Genomic DNA, 21,623 nt, shown 5'->3' on the forward strand with positions numbered 1-21,623 from the left:
CACTGAGATGTAAAGTGGGACCAAACTTCTGCCCCATTCCACAGCGAGAAACATATGAATGACTGTGATACGTTCATTACTATAAATAACAGTGGCTCTCTAAAAAAGGAAAACCCTAGAAAGAAAGAAACGCAGCAGGATGAATGAACTCTGAACACTGTGATATAGTGAGGTTCAATTAGACAACCAGGATTGCTGCCCACTCAGCAATACAAAACACAGCTCCTAAGATGCAATTTTCAGTGCCTATTAATTTCATATATATTAATAGTCAGTCAAGAGCAATTCCTCATGTCACTATTTAGTTACTGTCGCTACCAGCCATATCAGATGCTTTCCCATGAAATGACCTGGCTTTGCTGACCTACAGAAGAATGACGTTTCCAAAATGTCACCGCTTCCCACATCCAAAGGCCCACTCAAAACACCACATCACTTAAACCATGCTGCCAATTTATTCCGAATATACTTCATGAAAAATGATTCATATTTCTTTAAGAGTTAAAAACAAAGAAAAAAAATCTCTACACCACTAAGGCAAACTTTCTCTGTTGACTTCCCTAAGTGTGCGGGGTGGTTTTTGAAGAGAGGTGCAGGGATGACCATTTTAGAGGTAGTTGCTTCAGGCATAAAACATTTCTCAGCGTCTCTCACCATTCACAGTCAGCAAGCACCTTCAGCAACTGTAATATGCCTCCACATGTACAACGGGAAAAAAGATCTCCTTGACAGGCAAACAGACATGGTCACAAAGTGCACAGATATCTGACAAGATTATAAGTTTAAAAAACTCCCACAGGTGGCAGTTCACAGAAACCACTATTACACTTTTCTTAACAGGGTACTTTTAGGACTGAGCATGTCTTATGTGCGACTCGTTCTTTGGTAAAAGACTCCTTCCTCAAACGTTCTATAAATAGTCGCTCCAATTTTTAAAAAGCTACGATTGTTGAAGCAATGTTAAAATATTGGGGTTACCAGCAAAAAATAAAAATTAAAAAATATCCATGTCTCTTAAAATTGACAGTCTGTAGTGGCCAAAGCTTGCAAAATGGAGCAAAGCCCAGGGGAGTGAATTTTGTTCCAAGGACAACTGCCTGAAGCCCAGCAGTGCTAAAGAAAGCGATCCTTAGCACCGCGAGGCTCCTGCAGCACGGCAGCCTCCGAGCGGGCCAGCAGCGAGAGCCTGGGGAGGCTGAGCCGCCAAGGACCGCTGCTCCCAACTCCTCCCTGCCACTGGTCCTTCGGGACTTCTGGCTGCCTTTCCTCACACACCCATCAAGCAGTAGTGCAAAAGGCTGCTGAGAAACCTTCTCTGAAGAGGTACATACCTGTGGAACTGTCAGCTCTGGAGCTGAAATAAAACCAATCCCTAACCTCCTCGCTATCCAGATTGTGATTAGTAATTTTTCCCCTTGAAAGCACTACACATTGATGGGCAGGCGAGATGTGCCAGATGGTCCAAGCACACACAGAGAGCTGGAACAAGTATGTGACTGCACAAAAACTCACAGATAAAAGAGCAAAGATGCATACCGGGCCTTTAATCAAAGAACCTGCTGAACAATAAAAGTACATGGTATTTAACCCATTAACAAACACTGCAGTTCCAAGAGCCGTGAAACATCACATAGTAAAAGAGAAACCTCTTGGTCTGTAAGAGACTTCACCCTTTGCATGGGGATGGGACAAGTGGACAACGGAACCAGCTGCCACTCTGTGAGGGTCTCCTTCGAGGCATGCAGCCAGCGGAGAGCAGGGCCTCCACGGGCATTGAGGGAAGAAGCAACATGATGATCCAGTTACCAGCCTTGGCGTTGCTGGACCATCCAATAACCTCCAGCCGGCGACTGCATCCCCCTCAGCAACGCGGCTCAGGTAGCAGCAGCTGGCAGAGGGACTGTGCAGCCTGCAAGAGAGCCGGACTAGTCTGTCATTAGCAGTGTTAGATCAATTTACACTAATTACCAAGCCATGCCCTTGTTCTTATTACGACAGCAGAGTTTCAGCAATGGAGAATCTGGATACAGGTCTGTGCAGGCAGTGCTGCAGGGCTTGAACTAAGCAAGAGCATCACACCACGTCTGGGATGCGATGGAAAGTCAGTGAGCAGCTAGTGGCTATTGCTCACGTGTGGGCCTTTAACAGAAATGGTGCAAATCCAAGAAGGCATCTCTGTATCAACAAAATAATCATTCTTTGGCTTAAGAGCACATCATGGTCCAAGTCAGTCCTGCAGATAGAACATTTTAAATCTAATATGTAAACGTTAGGTAACACAACCCCTGAGGTTTATATTCAAATAAGCAAAGACAATTAAATTCAAACTATTACCAACAAACATGCACATGGGACTTTGTGCCATACGCAGTTTGGGATGAAATATTTTGAAAATAATTATAAGAAATTTGTAACATGATCATTTAGAAAAATCAGAATTTGTGCTCCTAGATGTAGCAACATAGTTTCTGCTACTGTTTTATCCCACTTACCGCACTGTTTCAAAACGTGTTTCTGCTCTATAGAAAAGCACAAATTTTCAAGAATAAATTAATTCACTACTGTACCAAAGTACAGATTCAAAGCAACTGAAATCAGAAATTTTACTGTTTTTTTTTTTCCTGGGCTAAGATCCTCTCACCTTTTATAATTTCAAGAAAACACAGGGGAAAGGAGATTTGCACTAGCCAAAATGAACGTTATCACTGCTGTTGCTTGCTTTTCAAGTGAAAGTTATTTTTACCTAAAAAGTCCAGGCAGCCCCAAGCATTGCTTAGGGAATTAAAAACACAGAGACCACAAATAAAATAAGCAAGAGTTACAAAAGGGCTACAGAAAGGTATTACCCAACACAGGCTCTAGCTATAAACCAAGGCTCTGTAGACCAGGCACCTAACTCATACCAACCACCAGGCTACTACAGGTGTACTCCCCAGCCTCCTGCCGAGCGTAACACATGCTTTGCTAAAGCATAAGCATCAAAGAAGCATGTGCCTCCCTGCTCATCATTGCACCTGCACACACCAGGGGAAGAATCAGGCCCAAAGAGCTGCATCCCACTCTCACCCTATCTACAAAAGGCAGGTGAAATGCTCTGTATCCTCTCCCTCTGGCCTGAGCACCCAGCAGGTAGTAGTGGCAAGCAGTAGTTGTCTGCACTAAGCTCTCCCAGCACTGCTGCATCTCTCTGAGCTGCGTGGGACCTGGGATTGCAACAGGGGAGAGAAGCAGGACAAGCAGTCATGGCTATATGGGGAGATGGGTTTAGGGCACTAGAAAGAACAGCTTTTAAAAGGGAACAGTGAGTGACACAGTGCTTAAATGCATTATATCATCACTTATGATATACAAAGTCAGCTAAAGCAAACCACCCTTTAGCTCAGGCATTAGCTACCTGGGCTTTCACTTTGAGCGTGCCCAATGATGAATCTGTCTACACAGCACCAGCTCTGAGGCACTGAAGTTCTCTCCCTTTAACCGGCGTTGAGCTCATGAGCAACACAGTGTTTGCTTACAGGGACGTGCTTGGTGTGCAGTAGCCACCATGAATTAAATTTGTGCAGAGAAAGACCAAGCGATTTGTTTCTCATTCTCCAGCTGGGTCTCGCACTGCTGTAAATGCAGTGGCCCTTCTGGTGCCTCTTCTGCAACCGGGGGCAGCACTGGGATACCAGCAGCACACAAACTTCTTCAGGGACTGGCCACAGAGGAGCAGATTTCACACAGCTGAGAACAGTCAGGACCAGCTGGAATACATTTTTAATCCTTGGACCACTTCACAAGGACTCACATGTGGCTCTTCTGTTGTAAGAAATGACAGAAATTCAGATATTTGAAGAATATCCTTCTTCCTTGCAACTCTGGGCTTGCCCATTGCTTTCATTTGATGATGCCTGGAGCTTTTAGCCTGATCAAACCATTTTATCATCATGATTATGGGCAGCAGACAAGATTTATGCCTCTCTTAGTCAGAAAACATTTTAAACAGAAAATGTTTATCGGCGTTTTCTACTAAAGCTTATTTTAGTGATGCATACCAGATGCTATTTTGCATATTGTTATTAAACACAGAGTTTGAATCCCATGGTACAAAACAGCAAACACTACATGCTACCCATATTTTTGAATTCTCAGTTCCAGAATCCACTTCCTAAACGGAGAGATGGGTTGCAGAACACTTCCAGTTTGTCAGGATAGAGTATTAAGGTCTTTCTGTGAACAAGTTTCTCCCTCTTTGTGCCTGGCAGAGATATCAGAGCCCGCTGGATCATTGCCATTCTCTGTCTTTCTCAGCAGGTTGGACAACATGAACACAGCTTGTAAATAAACAAACCCCAATAGGATGACACTTCACGGAAAAAATCACCAGTAAATGTGGAATTGCAAAAACCATGTGGGTGTGCACATACATTTTCATAAGCAAAAACTCCTCACATGCCTGTGGGCGGCTGCACACCCTGACACGTGCAAGCCCTCGCATGGGCTCTGAAGGCAAGGTTTGACTTATGAACTGCTGCTCTGATGAACTCTGCTCTTACCAGCAAGAAACAGGATCAGCTTGCAGTAAAAACAAGGTTTATGTTTCTCTTGTCCAAAAGGCAAATATTTGGTTCTCTCTTTCCTCCCAGGAGACTGAGAGGATAAATTCATTAAGGATTGTGAGATCAATGGATATTATAAAGAAGAACAAAAATGAACCTTAATGAAATCTGTTGTAAAATGTTTTGTCTCTATAAACATATCTGTAAACAAACAAGTGTCAACTAGATGTAAATATAAACAAACGATTAATCAAGCTCAGTTTCACACACTTCTAGTGCTGAATTGATAGAAGAATGAAAAATAAAATGAGCACTTTCCCCGTGCTTTCATCAAAGCTTCTCAAAAATTTTGCAGGAGTATTTGTATGAGAACTGGAAACTGTTGTTTTATAGACCAATATCAGCTTTATTATAATTCTGTTATATTTAGCAACACTTGGTAATATTCAACTCCAGCTGTAAGCTGTTCACATCAGCCACTTAGGAGAGCCTTATTATACTTGAATTTAGTAGAGAGGCTAAAATGAACTAATCAGTTGAGAATGAAATTAAGTTTTTTACATTAGCTAGTCATACATGCAAATCAGTGATATTTAAATAAGCACAAATAATTAAGTTGTTCACCTTTAATTCATGCATATTGGAATGGAAGTAACTTGCTCTGGTAACTCGCTTTAGAACCAAAACAGGAACCCACCTCCATTCAGGAAAAAACAAAAATTTAGCCTAATGTACATACCTGAATCCCACTCAAGTCCATTTGACTTAAGCATGCACTTCAGTGTTTCCCTGAAGTCTACATGGATCTCACACTACCTAATGAAAAAGGCAGGGACAAACGTAAAGACTGAGCTTCTTAACATACTATTATTGTGTTCCCATATTCCATGTTTAGCGACAGTTTGTTACGGGAATGGCTGCAGTTTTGTGGTGTGCATGGGAGAGGGAGATGACAGCTCAGCGCCAGGAACCCGCGGCGGAGCCGGCCCGTGCGGCAGCTCCCTGCTCCCGGTGCCAGCACCGCCGTGCAGCACGGCGCTCCCCTGCGCCACACGCCACCCCACCACTTCTCACTTCCCTACAAGAGGATTTATGTTACTGGTAAAACAAAGCGGTGCTGTAGTTACTACAGACTTGATGTCATGAAGCAATAATAATGAGAAAGTATTTAATGAACGTGCAATCGTTCTGAAAGCAGTTTTAAGCATCTGGAAAAAGGAGATGCTTAATTAAAAGCAAAAATTCTTTGAAGATGCAATATACTTTGCAAAGCACTCAAAAATCCGAAGCAGCCCACTGTGAAAGTAGCCCACACAGCTTTAGTGTGGTCCTGATATGCATGCACATCACCACACATCTTTAGTTACAGAAACGCTTCCTTTCCCCTCTGAAAAAACACAGCAAAATTACTAGTATTAAAAAAAAAAAAAAAAAAAAAAAAGTTCAATTACTAATAATTTTATTTCCAAGCAAAAGAAAACTGACTGTCCCACAAGCACTGGAAGGGTTGAATTTTTACCTGAGACCTTTCTGTGGTCCAGCTAAGGCCACCTGCCAGGAAGGTCTATGGTAGAAATTTCCATCAACTGGAAAAAAGAGGCTATTCCTTGTATTTCACACCAAACACACGTAAAGAGCATTGGTCGTTAGCCTTCACCTAATTATCACAGATGTTATATTGCACTGTTACAAAAATAGAAACCTTTAGATTTATCCTAAAGTTTCACATTAAAATTGCTTCAAGGGTCTAATTTGCCTCTGCTAGCAAAGAACTGCCTCATCAGCTGTGCCTGTGGTTGGGAAGGGTGACATCCAACAGCCTAACACCACTCTCTGGAGACTTGGTTTTTCCATGAGTGCACAACCTTGCTGCTTATTCAAAAGTTGATTTGCACCTGAATTCTCAATCTTTCTCTTCCCAGAAAAGCCCCATGAATCTGCAATGTGAAATTCAGAGAAAACCCAAGACAGGAGAGAAAGACAGATGTATTTATCATGCACAGATGATGTAGGAAGGAGACAAAAAATATTGTCATCAGTGCCTTACTGACTGCAAAATAAGGGAACAGTAATTAATCAGCAGGAGTACATACTGAGAGGAAATATTGATTGAATTTGGAGAAACTTCAGTTTCCTGAAGAAACTGTTCCCCTGCAAAGGTAACCAGGAAAGTTTCTGTAAATTAGAATGGCAACCAGCCAGCCTGCAGCCAATCTGAGTGTTGTTTCAGGCAATCCAGAAAAAATATACACCAGATGCACGTTGGTTTCTAAAAAGTAATTTAAATACATTAGTAAATCAATGGCATTGACAGTTTGATGGACTATGATAGAGGAGTCTTCTTCCAAAATATCATATTTAAAAACCTGCAAAGCTCTGGCAACTGAGATGTTACAACTTTATCATATTTTTTAACTTTTTCATCTTTTTCAACAACTTCTAGTGTTTGGTTGTTTCAGCTTAAATTGACATGGATTTCACTCCTGCTGAATTGGCCCCCAAGCCCTCCCCTCAGTGTGAGGAGGAGGAAAGGCTTTTGTCCTTTTGCATCACAGAGGGGCAGGAGATGTCAGTAACAGGACTGAGGAGCAGCTCTGCTCCGACGAGGTTTGGGTATCTCCCAGAAAGGTGCTGGTTGCCTCTATTGAGTAGAAGCAGCAACTTATTTCTGTCCTTCTACCCAACTAATATGCATTTACAGCTGGGTGGATGTTGGCCACCCTTAACATGAAAAAAAGGGAACACTGATAGAATTTAAAAACCATAAAGAAAAGGCTGGTTTTTGCCCCAAGAACAGGGTCATACAAAATCACAGGGTCACACAAAATGATCATATCTTTCAGCACCCCTCTGAAGGTCAGACCAAACTCAAGGATTGCCATGGGAAGGGGTCACCAGTCTCCAGCTTAGGCTGTGAGTCTGTCCATCCTGTCAGCCCAGAGTACATTCATGATAGGACTTGTGTCAGATTGCTAATTAAATTCTTTGGAATGGCCAAACCCAGTGAAAGAAACAACAATCTGCCCGGTTTAAGCACATTTGGAGAGCTACCTTGCTGTCTTCCTCAGTAATAAACTGTTCTTGGCTAAGGTCATCTTTCATCTGCACAGTAAATAAAACTGTCAACTAAAGCTGAGTTTCTGTTTCTCATCAGTCAAGCAATACAATAAAACTCAGAGCACCATATTTAGACAATGATTTTGAGAGAAAAGGCAACGCTTAAGGAAGTTTTAGTATAATCATTTCCTCTCAGTTGATAAACATAACAGACACAGTAATTTAGCTGGGGAAATGTGATATTAAAGCTTACAAGTCTAATAATCAGATTGTCTTTAGAGGCAAAAAATCAAGCTGGTTTTCCAGACCTCACCATAACCATTAATTAAATACTTACCAACTCTTCACTTAACATCTAAAGAACATTTAAGCAAAAACCCAGCAGTTTCAAAAAAAAAAAAACAACCTCCTCTAGCCTGCCTATATAATTCTAGTTCTATCATGTAGGAAGTTTTACTGCTGTCAAGCAACATTTCTCATCTTTGTAAGAAGGAATTCAACTGGAAATATTAAAATATTTTCAACATGCTGTTATTTTTATCTAGAGGAAGATAAATTATTATATGCATGCAAGTAGTAAAAGCAGTTGCCAGAAAAAATAGGGTTTATTCCCACCATACCTGCAATACATCAACCACTACATGAAAATATTTCTCTTTCCAAAACAATTATCCTAATTTGTAGTGAGCTCACACAGGTTTTCACAATACTACTCTGCTGCAGATTATTACTTGTCTAAAATTCGATGCTTACATTTTTCCAGTATATTAACAAATAGTATTGTTTGAGAGGGGAAAACCAGGTAGAAATATTACACCCTTTACTCTGTGATTCTCACAAACACCAGATAATCCTAAACCCATCAAAACACAATGATTCAGGCCGCCAAAACAAGTATCTACTTTTCCCAATATTCTGATAGCATTTTACATAAACGTAGAAGCAAACCTGGTACAGTCTGAAACCCGACTAGAGCTCTGCCACTCGTTTCACATCTGTTCACTCCCAGCACATTCCACTTCTTAAAACCCAGCACATTAGCAGAGCCTTCATAAAAATTGATGCGTACCTTGATCTCTCCAGGCTTAGGAGGTTGTGTTTTTGTTTGTGCATATTTTTCAAACAGACTGAATAAAATCTCAATTTCAAAATTTCCCTTACAATAATAAAATAGATAATAGTGTGTGGAAAGTGCTAGAAAAACCCTGCTGTCAGGTCCACCTCACTGTACGTGTTAGCACAACCTAGAATTTGATTCCACAGCTGAGATAATGCAACTTCTTTTTCTTTATGCATGAATCCACCCTCACAACCAGTTGATGAATCTTCCATTAGTCCAGTTGTCTTTTGGGGAAGAGCAGATGCCCATCAGCTTCAGGGGCCTCTCTCCTGCTGTCCTGCAGCTCCATGATGGAGCTCTCTGCCTGGGCAGCCATGGAGGCATAAACATTGAATTGGGGTACTGAGATCTCCAAGAAACCACCATCCAGAAGAACTGCATTTCACAGAATCCCAGGTTGGAACACACCTCAAGGATCATCTGGTCCAATCTTTCTTGGCAAAAGCATGGTCTAGACAAGACGTCCCCATGCCCTGTCCAGCTGAATCTTAAGTGTCCAATGTAGGGGAATCCACCACTTCCCTGGGGAGATTATTCCAGTGGCTGATTGTCCTCATTGTGAAAAATTTTCCTCTTGTGTCCAACCAGAATATCCCCAGCAGTAACTTGCACCCATTACCCCTCATCTTTTCCATGTGACTCCTTGTAAAAAGGAGCCTCCATCTTCTTTGTAGCCAACCTTTAAATACTGGAAAATGGTGATAAGGTCTCCCCTAAGCCTCCTCTTTTCCAGGCTGAACATATCCAATTCTCTCAACCTTTCCTCACATGGCAGGCTTCCCAGTCCCTTGATCATCTTTGTGGCCCTTCTCCGGACCCCCTCCAGCTTGTCCACAGCTTTTTTGTATAGCAGGGACCAAAACTGAACACATAATTCCAGGTGTGGCCTGACAAGTGCTGAGTAGAGTGGGATAATGACTCCTTTATCTCTGTTGGTGATGCCCTACATCGCTGTATAGATTAATTACAAAAATTACAAAAATTAGAGTAAGTTTGCCCCCCAAAGTCTCAAATGACTAAACAAGACCATCTGCTCAGGCAGCACATTGGGCATGAAGACCTTCTGCATGGAGATGGGAGGCGTGAAGAGCCCCCCTAGCACTGCACAGCCCCATGCCCTGCACTGCAGGAGGTCCTCTGTGCCCAGCTGAGATCTTCTGCTCCACAAGCCCAGCCCCACTTCATCAAGGGAGAACCTGGAGAGATTTCCCTAGCAGCAGCATCCTAACAGACCCTCCAACTGTGGAAGTAAATCCCAAAGCCCTCACGCCATGACAGGCCCAGCATAAATCCCAAATCCTTGAAATGATGACTGACCCACCCAACTCCAAGTTCATGGAGGTTTCAATTCCTTCAACTCCTGTTTCACTGGAGAGAAAACAGCTTGTCCCTATTTCTTGTGAAAAGAGTGCCAGAGATAGGAATATTTATAAGGAATTTGTATCTATCTATCCAAACCCAAACATTCAAAAAACATGACTCATAATCTCCTCCCAAATCATGGGATTAAATTAACATATCATGGGATTTTGAAAGATGTTGTCTTAAAAATTATAGAATGCTATATACTTTGTGTTACACATTACTTTAAAATAGTTACACAATCAGAAACTACAAAGTTTTTATTAACAGTTAAAAGAGCCAGAAGCTCACCTAGGGGAAGAAAAAAAAAAGTCATCACATATTCATAAGATTCCTGGAGGCTGGACTTTTAAAAATAGTCCAAGTGTTACAATTCATCACATGGAAATTTATGGGACTTGGCAACAATGCAGTTGTCTCCAGGGATGGTGGAAGAAGGGGAGTGCTCTTGGTTAACCTCTTTTTTTTTTTTTTAAATAGATACAGCATGCTGAAAGTGCCCCACTAAGTATTTCCTAAATAAGCCCATTGATTAATTTAGAGTGCTATGGAAACACGCAGCACAGCGTGCTTATCAACGCCCAGTCACTAAATATTTTGACGTTTGTTACCCAAAACTAGATGCATTCTGGAAAAAGACAAACTGGAAAATGAAATTACAATTTTTGAAAGCATGTCCTTTCCATGCCTGTTGCCTAGAGCAAATCATAGGTGGGAAGCCAGATTTAATAAAAAGTAGAGGAGAACAGACAAGTTTTGGAGCAGCCGTTCACTCCCTTTGTTAAAAGCAAAGAGAATTTCATGGAAAATAAACCCTGTACATTATAATGGAGCTTCTTCCAAAATAAAAACTAATCTTTAACCAATCTTACAAATCAAAATATGGTGGATGGAAGGGAAGATTACTACTCTTCGCATTTTTTTCCTTATTTTAAAATCTGAAATATGAAAAAAAAAAATCACAAGTATCCCTACTTATCACTGACACCTGCTGTTCCAGACATGGTCAGTGCTACGTCTCAGCCTGGCCTGCACGAGTCCAGCCTCGCTTTTGCTTTTTAATCCCACAGTGCTAGCTGATGGCTGTTAATACTTTGCGCCTTTGTACCAGAGCCTACAAAGGTCAGTCCTTAGGCGAGCGCACAGCGCGGGCGAGGTGACAGGCGCAGAAGTCTGGTAGCATCACACACCACATGTAGCTTTGCTGCCAGTCACGGTGGGCAGCGCACAAGCAACCACGCAGCACAGTGCTGCATTTCAGCGAGGTGTTTTCAGATACTGCTGTCAGAGCCTTCCACTAGCAGGTATCGCATGCCAATAACTGGAGCTGATCTACAATTTACCGTTTTCTGTGTACCAGACTCCTACTCCTGAGAAATATTTACCATCCAAAAACAAAAATACTGCCATAAGGTGTGAATAAAATCAAGTCTCTTTTGTTTAAGAGGAAACACAGTGACTGCCTGATATCTTCCAACACTGCAATAATTTTATAAACCCCTAACAGAGGAACTTCCATCCTGTGATTCTGAAATTGTGGCACTCAGACTCTTGCACCTCTAGCTCTGCTCCAGAACGAGTACAAAGGCAACAAGAAGAGCCTAACACAGTACTGCATCAGTACAAAAAATCATGGGTCATTTTGATGGCCAAAGTGGAAGAAAAAAGTTAGCTGAATGCTATTGCTTGCTTTCTTTTTTAATTCCTGTTCCAACTTGAACACTGAGAAATTTATACTGTTCACTTGGCCCTAATTTCAGTGCCTCATCTCTGTGACTACCTGTTGGGGCTTTCTATATGTAAGATATCTTTTGAAAATTATTAAGGCACAATAGAGGGATGAGGATCACTGGGAAGATTTCTACAAAGGACAATCTAACACACTGCAATATACTTGAAAATCTATTATACTGAAATAGGATAATACTAGGGTATGAGTGGCAAATAACTCTGCAGTTTGGTACACACATTTGGAACAAAAATGTAGCTATTTTTTTGTTTCTATTCAAATGACCCAGTTAATCTCAGTGTTAACATCTGCTGTCAAAACATCCACTTACCAGATTTGTATCCCTTACTTCCCCAGAAAAAAATGTGCAACACCCAAGCAGTTACCAGAGAAATAGAAAATACGGCATAGAACAGGGGTTTATGTTTAGCTCCTGTTATTCCATCACTGTCTGTCACGTATTTAATATGTTAAATTCCACACTTGGAAACAAAGAAATAAATCAAGAAAGTTTGTGTTCACATTTGAAAATACCATTATTTCCCTGTTGGGATTAAATCCATCCCACAGAAGATACCATCAAGGAGAAGCCCACGTACCAGGTCAGCCTTGGAGACCTTCCTGCAGCCTTCCAACAGAGCCTTTGCAAAGCCAGCACTGCTACCGAGCGCCAGCAGGGACAGGCACCCCTGCACTGCTGCTTCACCCACCGTCCCCTCCTTCTGCTCTGACACAGGGACTCTGTGGGACACACAACTTTATGCTAGCTATCTCCATCGCCAAGGAGACTCTTTAAAGCATACACAGTTCCACCATCCTGGATATGATTTTGGCTGCTACAATGATTGTTTACTCAAGTAAAACGTTCGACTCCTTCCCTACCTTTTCAGCCACAGAGGCAGAATGCATTTCAATTTTCAAGGATAAAAAAAGCCAGATAGGCGATCACATTGGCTACATGCCTTCACCTACACTTCATACATCAGCTGGCATTAACATCTCTGCCTTACCTTTATACAGGGTATCCGCATTCTCAGTAGGAAGCTGCTTCTTGGCAGCTGCTCTGCGATAGACCACGTGCATTCTGCCTCCTCCCTCCTCCTCCTCCTGGGCCCCCTTCTCCAGAGGTTCAATGAAGAACTCGTCCTTGTCCGTGCGAATCATGCCAGCCTGCAGCAACAGGGCAGAGATCGAACATTTTGTGTTACTGCACATACAGCAGACAACGTGAGTAAACAGTTACAATATGCTTAAGCACACTTTAGTGCTCTCTAGAGAGCAATTACGATGCAGAGTGGAAACCAGGTGAATTCTTTATTAGAGCAAAACAAAGCATCGTTTCCCCAACTTGACAAGAAAGGACAAAAGATACAACCCTGAACCAAAAGGACTTCTCCTCAAACCACGAGTGAAGTACAGGTCTAAGAATCTGCCTAGGAAATACACAGCCCACTAGAAACCAGCTACAATGGAAGTTTTTATGACCTTAGCTATCTGTCAGGCTCAGACCACCCCAGTGTTTACTACCTCTGCTAAATAAAGGATCACTTCAGCACGATTAGCTGGTCCTGATGTGCAGTGCAACAGTCAGGAAACAGTCAGCCTTTTTGTTCAGAAGCAAGATGGAAAAGTACTACATCTTATATGCAGGCAACTAAGTTTTGTGATTATTTCTCCCTTGACACAAAGGATTCAGGTGACAAAATACTCTTTCAAGAATTAGTCACAAGTAGTTTTAAAAAAGCATTTCTAAGAAATAACAACTTACTCAGACTGGACCAGATACCCTGGTATGAAAAAGAGAAATTTGCACTTGTACAGAGCATCTCAAAGGAACATCACCCAAGAAATTCCCACTATGTTCAGAGGAAACCCTCATAAGGGCTGAAAACTTTAAAAAGAAAAAGTCTTTCCATCATCTTCATGCAGATGAAACAACTTGGGCACCTGGATCACCTGCATTTGTATCCTCTCGCAGTCTTGCCCTGTTGCAGAAGGTCACAGCAGCCAGTAGCTGGCTTGCAGAGATGGTTGGCTTGAATTGTTTTTTTCTGCATATGTTTGCACATCTGTGTTTCAGAATTTAAACTAATGAACTCTTAGATTGTAAACAGAAAGTCTTACTATTAATGTGAAAGAAATTGTTTAGATTATTATTGAGAATCCCCAGATCCAATCTTCATGCTCTCTCCCACTCTGCCCACTGATGACCCTGGAGTCACTGCACTTTCAGATTGGGCACAGGGGAACATCTCAACACTCTGCCACACCTCACCTTGGTATCTGAGTTTCTGGAAACCTAACTCCTCTGCTGGGTGAAGCCCCACCTCAAGCTTCCAGGAAAACCAGTTTGGCTCCTTTCAACCCAGTATCCTCACTTGAAACAAGTGTCATCTAAACACTTATATCCCAGCACTAAAGTTCTCGTACATCGCATATTTTTCTTCTACAAGCAGCAAACTATATTCCTACTGCTATAAATACAGTATGTTCTTTGGTTCCCTCCTTGGAAAAATGTCAGGTTCATTTGTCATGTCTTAACTTATATTAGGCAAGATTTCCAGTCCCAGATTTCATATATAAAATGTATACAAAAACAGATTGAAGGGGAAGGACTAAAGAAGCAAAATTATATCGAAGCAATTTAAACCGATGCCATCCTGCCTGTATAGAGGAAACTGAATTTGAAATCCTGTCCTGTTTCTTCTTATCTAATTTAGATTCTACATCAGACACAAAAAAAGGTGAGACAGGCTCAGCAGCTCAAGGAAGCTAAGACAACCAAAAAAATAAGTGCTGAACTCAGAGAGACAGCAACTGATCTTTTACTATAAAGAGGAATACATGAAAAATTCAGAATTGATGTTATTCTCCTTTTAATGTATATTTTAATTGTATATACAGACATCTTCTGGATATTAAATATTATATCCAAAAATTCTGAAACCTTTTTATGAGAAATGCACAACTAAAGATCAAGAAGGAGCAAGCATTTGAATGCTCAGCCGCACAAAGTACGATGCATATGCCCCTGAGAAATACACAGAGAGCTTGACTGCCACATGAAACAAATGTGATTTTGCTTCTTGCAAGCAAGCTGCATGGTTGCACACATGTTCATACGTATTTCTGGATTTACTAAACCTACTACTAATTAATCAGCTAATGCCAGATCTTAGTTTAAAATGCAGACCATACTTCAGGATCATGGGGGAAAGGCTGCTGTACACTGTATGCAGTAGGAGATACTGATGGGAATTTGGAGGAATTTAGATCCTCTAAGAAAATGAACAGATAGGGAACTTCTACAATCAGCAGTTGAACTGATGAGACAGAAAAACAACTTTTACAGGTGACCTTTAGCTTCCAGGGCAAAGTGGCCTTTTGGAAGAGCAAACATGGTCAGAATGAAGATTCCCTCCAAGAGGATGAAGGCAACACGCTGGGACAGACTGTAACACCGAACAAAAGAAATATTTGAATGCTGGTTCCCAAGACATAAAACCAGCGGTCAGATGCTGATGCTTCCTGCGGATCATTATGCCTGGTGCTGGTCCTTTGTGTGCAGGGGGATTCCTGTGGCACTGAATACTGCCAAATAGCAGGTCATCCATCAGGTGCTCTTATTTCACACTCTGCTTCTCGGATAGACACAACACCACTCTGTCAATCTCCATGGCAGTATCCTCCCTAATTCTGCTGGAGTGTAGAAAGGAAGGAATTTAAGCTTCAAACACAGCTGAATATTTCTTTTCTCATTTTAATCTTGGACTAAAATAACTTTCTCTCTTACACTTGAATTTCTCTTTTCCTTTAGTCCTGAAAGACACATCAATTATTTTTGGTCAGAATTATTAGGAAAGAGTTACTGGGTGTTTGAACTGTAAAAGAATTATATATTTTTATATATTGTATATCCTACACAGTCTTTGATTTAGCCAACATTCTCATGAAATAAAGTAAGAAAAAAATTACTGTTTAAGACTTTAAGAAGAAAATTCATTTAGATGGCAAGGCAGAGTCCCTACAGCAATCCAAAGTTCAAGCCATCTGCCTAATAATACACACACAGTTATAAATGATTCATTAAGAAATATGCGGGGCTCCTGAATGTCTCCACCACACACTTCCTTGCTGCTTTAAGCAAGACATTTAACCTCTTTACTTCCATTTCTCCACCTCTGAACCAGCATAACAGTCTTGCAGGATAATTACAATGGCTGATTTCTTATTTTTTTGCCAAGTGCTCTGAACATGAAAAGCTCAAGATGAATTGCCTAATGCATTCTTTCTGATACTACTCAGAACACCCTCAAAAAGCCACCATGAACAGGAGATTGCTTTTAGACATCAACTCAACACCAGTGTTGTGCACAGCCAAACAAGCAACATAAAGGCATCACTTCAGCAGCACAGATTTGCTCATGCCCTGCACCCATCAGTCCTGTTCTTACCCATGGACGGCATCGCCCTTGTGCCATCCTGACATGCCAAGACAACTGTCAGATAACCACCAAGTTTATGAGGACAACAGAAAGCATTAAAGTAGCTGCAATTTCCTGGAGAACGGCTATGGATGGCTAAACCAGAAATGCCATATTGGGCATGCAAATCTGTGCCTTGCCTTCAACACAAGTTAAAATAGGACTTCAGAAAATCCTTGGGCCATTGTCTGGACATTTACTGCAGGGTATACAAAAGCAGAATTAAGCCTTTCAATTATTAGTTTCCCCAAGATTTGAAAAGAAGAACACTAGTTACTTTCATGAACTAAGAGCTTAAAAGTAATTGCTAGCAACAGTGTTTTTCTACCCTACATTGCTCATTGCCTATCCCTGGACCGCTGTACTTCCAGGAGTTACGGATTAGTGGTGCCTCCCCCGCACTACCACCCTGCAGCCACACACACGCTGTGTAATTCAGAACTAGGATTGAGCACCTCCATGGAAAGGGCTCCCAAATCTGGAAAAAACACTGAGCTGTTGCCTCTTGCCCTCCTTTTCTGGGACTTCTAACTTGAAAATAAAGTGAATACAGGAATATTGCTAAATAACGACGGCAGCAGTAACTGTTTCCTGTAACTAATAAAAATATAAATTAATTGACGAAATGTTTGACTTTGGAATGCACCAAACTGCAAAGAGCCTATAGTATCTCACTATTTCCCAAAGCAGGACATCCCCAGCCTTTCCTTCCAAGGGTTTTTACATCCCAGCTGCAAATTACTCAAGTCAAGCACTGCTTAGCACTTGTTAATATGCATTAAAGACTAGAGCAGAAGACACTTAATCAAAAGGAAACTGCAGTTCAGAGAATCAAAACCTCTGCTAAGGTTAGCAAGGCTGTTATTTAGAAGTGAAAGCCACACGGGAAAAAATTCACAAGGAAGGCAGAGAGTGACTGTCCTGTCTAATTATGACAAGACTTACATTGATAAGCCACAAATGAGTCCATTGCAATACACAGAGCTGGGGTTTAGAGCTCCACTAATCTCTTTTGGGGGTAACAGGGCTCCTGTGCATCCCTGAGGACCTGCTTCCAAGGCTTTCAAGGACCACAGGACCTACAGATACTGGCAATGGCAGTGACTACATGGGCTTTCTGCCCAAGGTAATTACACCAGTCCCATCCACCATGATGGAGACCTCTCCAGCACAGGAGACACTTTGCCACCACACCACAGAGCTCAGTTGAAAAGCAGGTCTCTTCTCCAGTCTCCTCAACATCCCCAACCCCTCTTGCATTTCTAAAGACATTCTTCAAAAGTCTAATTTGACAGAAAAACTATCTGGCATATTTAGATCTACAAAAAACTCCAGGTTTTAGAACATTAGCTCCTGTGGATAATTAAATGTCTCGTTGGCTCTGCACTAGGTGAGCGACTTAATTGTCTCCTCATTCCCATTCCCATCACAGCTCCCTGTTCTAGGCTGTAATGAAGCAACCCATCTAGCTCCTGCTTCAGGACTCCAGAGTCTCAGCCCATCCTGTAACCACACATTTAATTAATGTTCATTTTCTTCCTCATTAGTACAGCTTTACAAAGTTTCTCATTGCCATATAAAGGCAGATTTACTTCCCAATCTCCAAGCACAGGATATAGATAGGAAGCTAAAATTAAATGTGAACAAACCTGAAATTAATATAAAAAAAAAAAAAAATCCAAGTATCTGCTTAGTTAATTAAAACAGTAACCTACAAATACAGAGTGTTTTAGAAGCTCTTTGAAACGGTACTTCTGTAAATAGAGAGAGGTCTGTTTTTTTGGAGTATTTGATTGTGAAAAAGGTAACCAGCCACATGACACACCTGTGCATGAACAAACCCCAAATACAGTCCTGAATTTCAGGTGATTTTTTTGAGACCAAAGGGAGGTTCAAACTATATGATATTTAACTTCAGTGCCTGGGTTAGAAGCCTGCACTTCTTGTTGCGTCAATGAAGCCTCCAGGGGGAAATCTGCAACATGGGATCCTCCCAACAATCAATTCACAGAGAAACAGAGAGAGGAGATTTGCATTTCACTGTATAGTTGCCAAAAAAATACTCTGCAGATGATTTGAAAGAGAAAATATTTATATTTTCAGGGCAGCATACTGAAAAAGGTCTTACTCTATTTTTATATCAATGTGCCTGTACTGTAAATACACAACTACTATATACATTTGACCAAAACTGGCACTAGTATAGCAGAGAATTTGAAAGCAAATTCCACATGTTATTTTTATTTATGATCCTTCTCTACATCTTAGAACCACAGGAAGATGCTTTTTCCAAACAACAATAGATGTGTCCTCCCAATACTAAAGTCAAGTATGGAAATATTATTAGTTCAATTAAATTAGAATGGACCTGATGCACCAGGAGCTCCGATAGCTGGAGCAAGATCACCCAGGAAGCCTGCAGTAGAACTAAGGACATAACACAGACCTTCCAAATTCATTCCTGCCCACATAGGATCTCTCAACTTTTTCAGTTCTGCAATGTATTCATTCCCAATCAGAAAGTACACTGATTCAGGAACAGATGAGTTTGGCATTTTATTTCCATTTAGCTACATTCATATAGATAACAATGCAAGAAAAATCTTATGTCATATTTGCATTTGATTCCTTGAGAACATGCCTTGAACTACTGAAGCACTGCAGAGGAAGAATTGTGCAGTGCTGCAAATTCATCTTTCTTTACAGTGAACAGAAGCACTGAAGGAATCGTAGCAAACATTTGGAACATGCTGCCACTTACTGTGCTGTGTGCTGCTGTTGCCCTAAAGCTACACTGATTTATTCAGTCCCAGGCTGGATAGGGAAGAGGGGAAAAAAAAGTTTTTAATTGAGTGTATATATATATTATTACTGTTAGTCTAAAGGAGTATTTTTCAGCTTTCTTCCAAGTCAGTTTGCAATAGAGTTACGTTATTTTCACATATCCTTAAAAAATTAAAGAGGGAAATAATTATGTATACACATAGGAATTACATAGACAGACTGACAAAGAGGCAGAGCCTGCTGGGTAACCCTATGAAAGCTGTATGCTACTTAGGGCCCCTATTTATCCTCTGCAGAATGGGGATATGGTCACGTTTTTAATTCACTTTGAGATCTAATAAAAAGCACCATACAAGAGCTATTTGTACCAAGAGTGCTTTCATGATAGGCTGCTTTCCTACAGTCCTTGTAGCTCACGGGAGGACGGGTATCCATCCATTCATGTATCTATACACTTCCACAGCTACCAGAAATAAAGTTTTGTCCCTGGAGCCCAGATTAGTCACTACACAATTGCAGGTGTGATTAATAATAGCAGTGGGACAAATCTGCAGCCAATATAACCTGAAGTTAAGAGAACTCCATTAGTTTATAGCAGATGAGAATCTGGACCCAAATCCAACATTTGTATGGTATAACTCATTTTAGAAACTCAGAAGGGTTTTCTGTGGTTTGTAAGAGACACAATAGTGAGACAGGCTGTGTCTCTTTCTCACTGAACCATCAAGAAAACAGAAACAATTAAAGTGATTTCACAAAGCAGTGCCAGCAGATTTCAAGACAAGCATCCGGGCCAGAGTGTCTGGCTTTTAGCAGTGGACAACACTAAAAACATTGCTTCCAACTTCTATGCCTTTACAAGAAAATTACCAAATTCTCACCTCTGCCACTCAGTGCCTGCCTAGGGCCAGCAGCAGTGCAGGAGACCAGGGCCATGGCCCTGAGAACCATGTCCCTTCAGTAAATCTTCTGCCTCTGTACCCTACAACCTGCACCATCCTAGCAGCCGCCCACCTCTGAATCCTGGTAAATCAAGATGGAAATTTCACTTTCAACAGGTTTAGGTAATACACAAATCCATGGCTTTCTGCAAAATGAGTATCTGCAGCAAATACAGAGTATGGCCTTCAAAAGTATAACAGAGACCTCGGAGTGGGCAAATTCAGAGCAGGCTTCCCTGCAGGTGCTATGCAAGGAAATAGCATCGCACCTTTGCCAGGTTGGCTTCCACCTTCCGGATGCCTCCATCACCACCAGCAAGAACCTCGTTTCTGAAGAGTTCAGCTGCAAGAGCTGTTACAATTCTGTAGCTTTTTAAACAGACACAAGCAGTTCTTTTAGTTAAAATGATGCTTAAGTAAGAACATTTTGGAAAGTCTCTAGGCTTGATGTCCACAGGTATGTGTAATTCCAAGGGGGAAAGAGGTGAGTTATTAAATAGCTGTTAAGAATGAAAATGATAAATGTGGCAGATCTTGCAGACTCAGGGGATTGTTAACTTGATTGCTGTTGTTGCAAGCAGGGAATAATAATTGCAGTTCCCTGCAACAGAGCTTCTCGATTTTAATCTTTCAGGGAGGAAAAGCATGAATATCAAGTCCATGAATTTGCTAACAGCAAGATCCAAAAGGATTAACTTTCCCAATTTTAACACAAGGAACCATCTGAAATAAAGCATTTCTGAGGTCACTGTGACAAAATGCATAGCTGAGTCCTACCCTCAGCAATAAAAATGAATTGACATTCTGCAAGAAAACAAAACCAGTCTAACTGGAAAGCTCTTCAACTCAAACTCACAAAATGGGATGGTTGCTACACAAGTTTCTTTTCAAAAATGTATTTGCTTAAGGCACAAATCACCACCCACTGAAGTCAATGGATGTCACATTCATAAATCTCAAGGCCAGGATTCATAAATATTAAAGCAGTTTAATCTGACCTTCTATATATGACAGGCCAAAGAATTTCACCAAAGCATCACTGCAGCCTCCCAAAAACAGTCTTCATCCTGAATTCAGCAGGACTGGATCAAATCTATTAATGGGTAGGTAACGGAGTCTAGGTCTTTGCTATGGTAAACAAGATAAAAGGATCCAGACCAAAGTGGAGAAAAATGTTTACTATATTAAAAAATTTTAATATATTAAAATCATCTGAGTTCAAACTTAGCACTTAAAGCTATCTAAAATTACATTGTAGAAATCCTGAATCTTCCCTTTAGAAGATGTCACTGCAGCAACATTTCATATTCCAAAGGAGTGCGTGAGCTGCAGAGTGCAAGCTGCAGGGGAGCAGGAGCCAGCTCTGGCCTGGGCCATTCCCACCTCTGCCTCCTCCACTGTGCTCCACCACCCCTTCTTGCACAGTAGCCCAGTGCCCACACAATCACACAATGAGCAGGTTCAGGAAGCTTACCCCAAAATCACCATCCTAGAAAGACATGCACCTTGGCAGAACCAGGTCTCCCTGGTCCGCAGCTTCTGACATTAGCTACTCCAAGCAAGATCCCCAGCAGGTAAAAATTCCCACCTGGGAGAGAGCATCTC

The 21,623-nt window shown here is 41.3% G+C and overlaps 1 protein-coding gene across 1 annotated transcript in view; it reads right to left on the reverse strand.

Annotated features, from left to right (window-relative positions):
* ADAMTS2 (ADAM metallopeptidase with thrombospondin type 1 motif 2) overlaps positions 1 to 21,623 on the reverse strand; it is a 192,260-nt gene that overhangs the window by 107,095 nt on the left and 63,542 nt on the right. The window contains exon 3 of the mRNA XM_042790311.1: positions 12,820 to 12,979. Within this exon, the coding sequence (XP_042646245.1) occupies positions 12,820 to 12,979 (160 nt within the window). The remainder of the gene's footprint in view (positions 1 to 12,819; positions 12,980 to 21,623) is intronic.

The sequence above is a fragment of the Tyto alba genome, unplaced genomic scaffold, assembly GCF_018691265.1.
Source record: "Tyto alba isolate M040663 unplaced genomic scaffold, T.alba_DEE_v4.0 Super-Scaffold_17, whole genome shotgun sequence".
In the NCBI taxonomy this organism is placed as follows: Eukaryota; Metazoa; Chordata; class Aves; order Strigiformes; family Tytonidae; genus Tyto; species Tyto alba.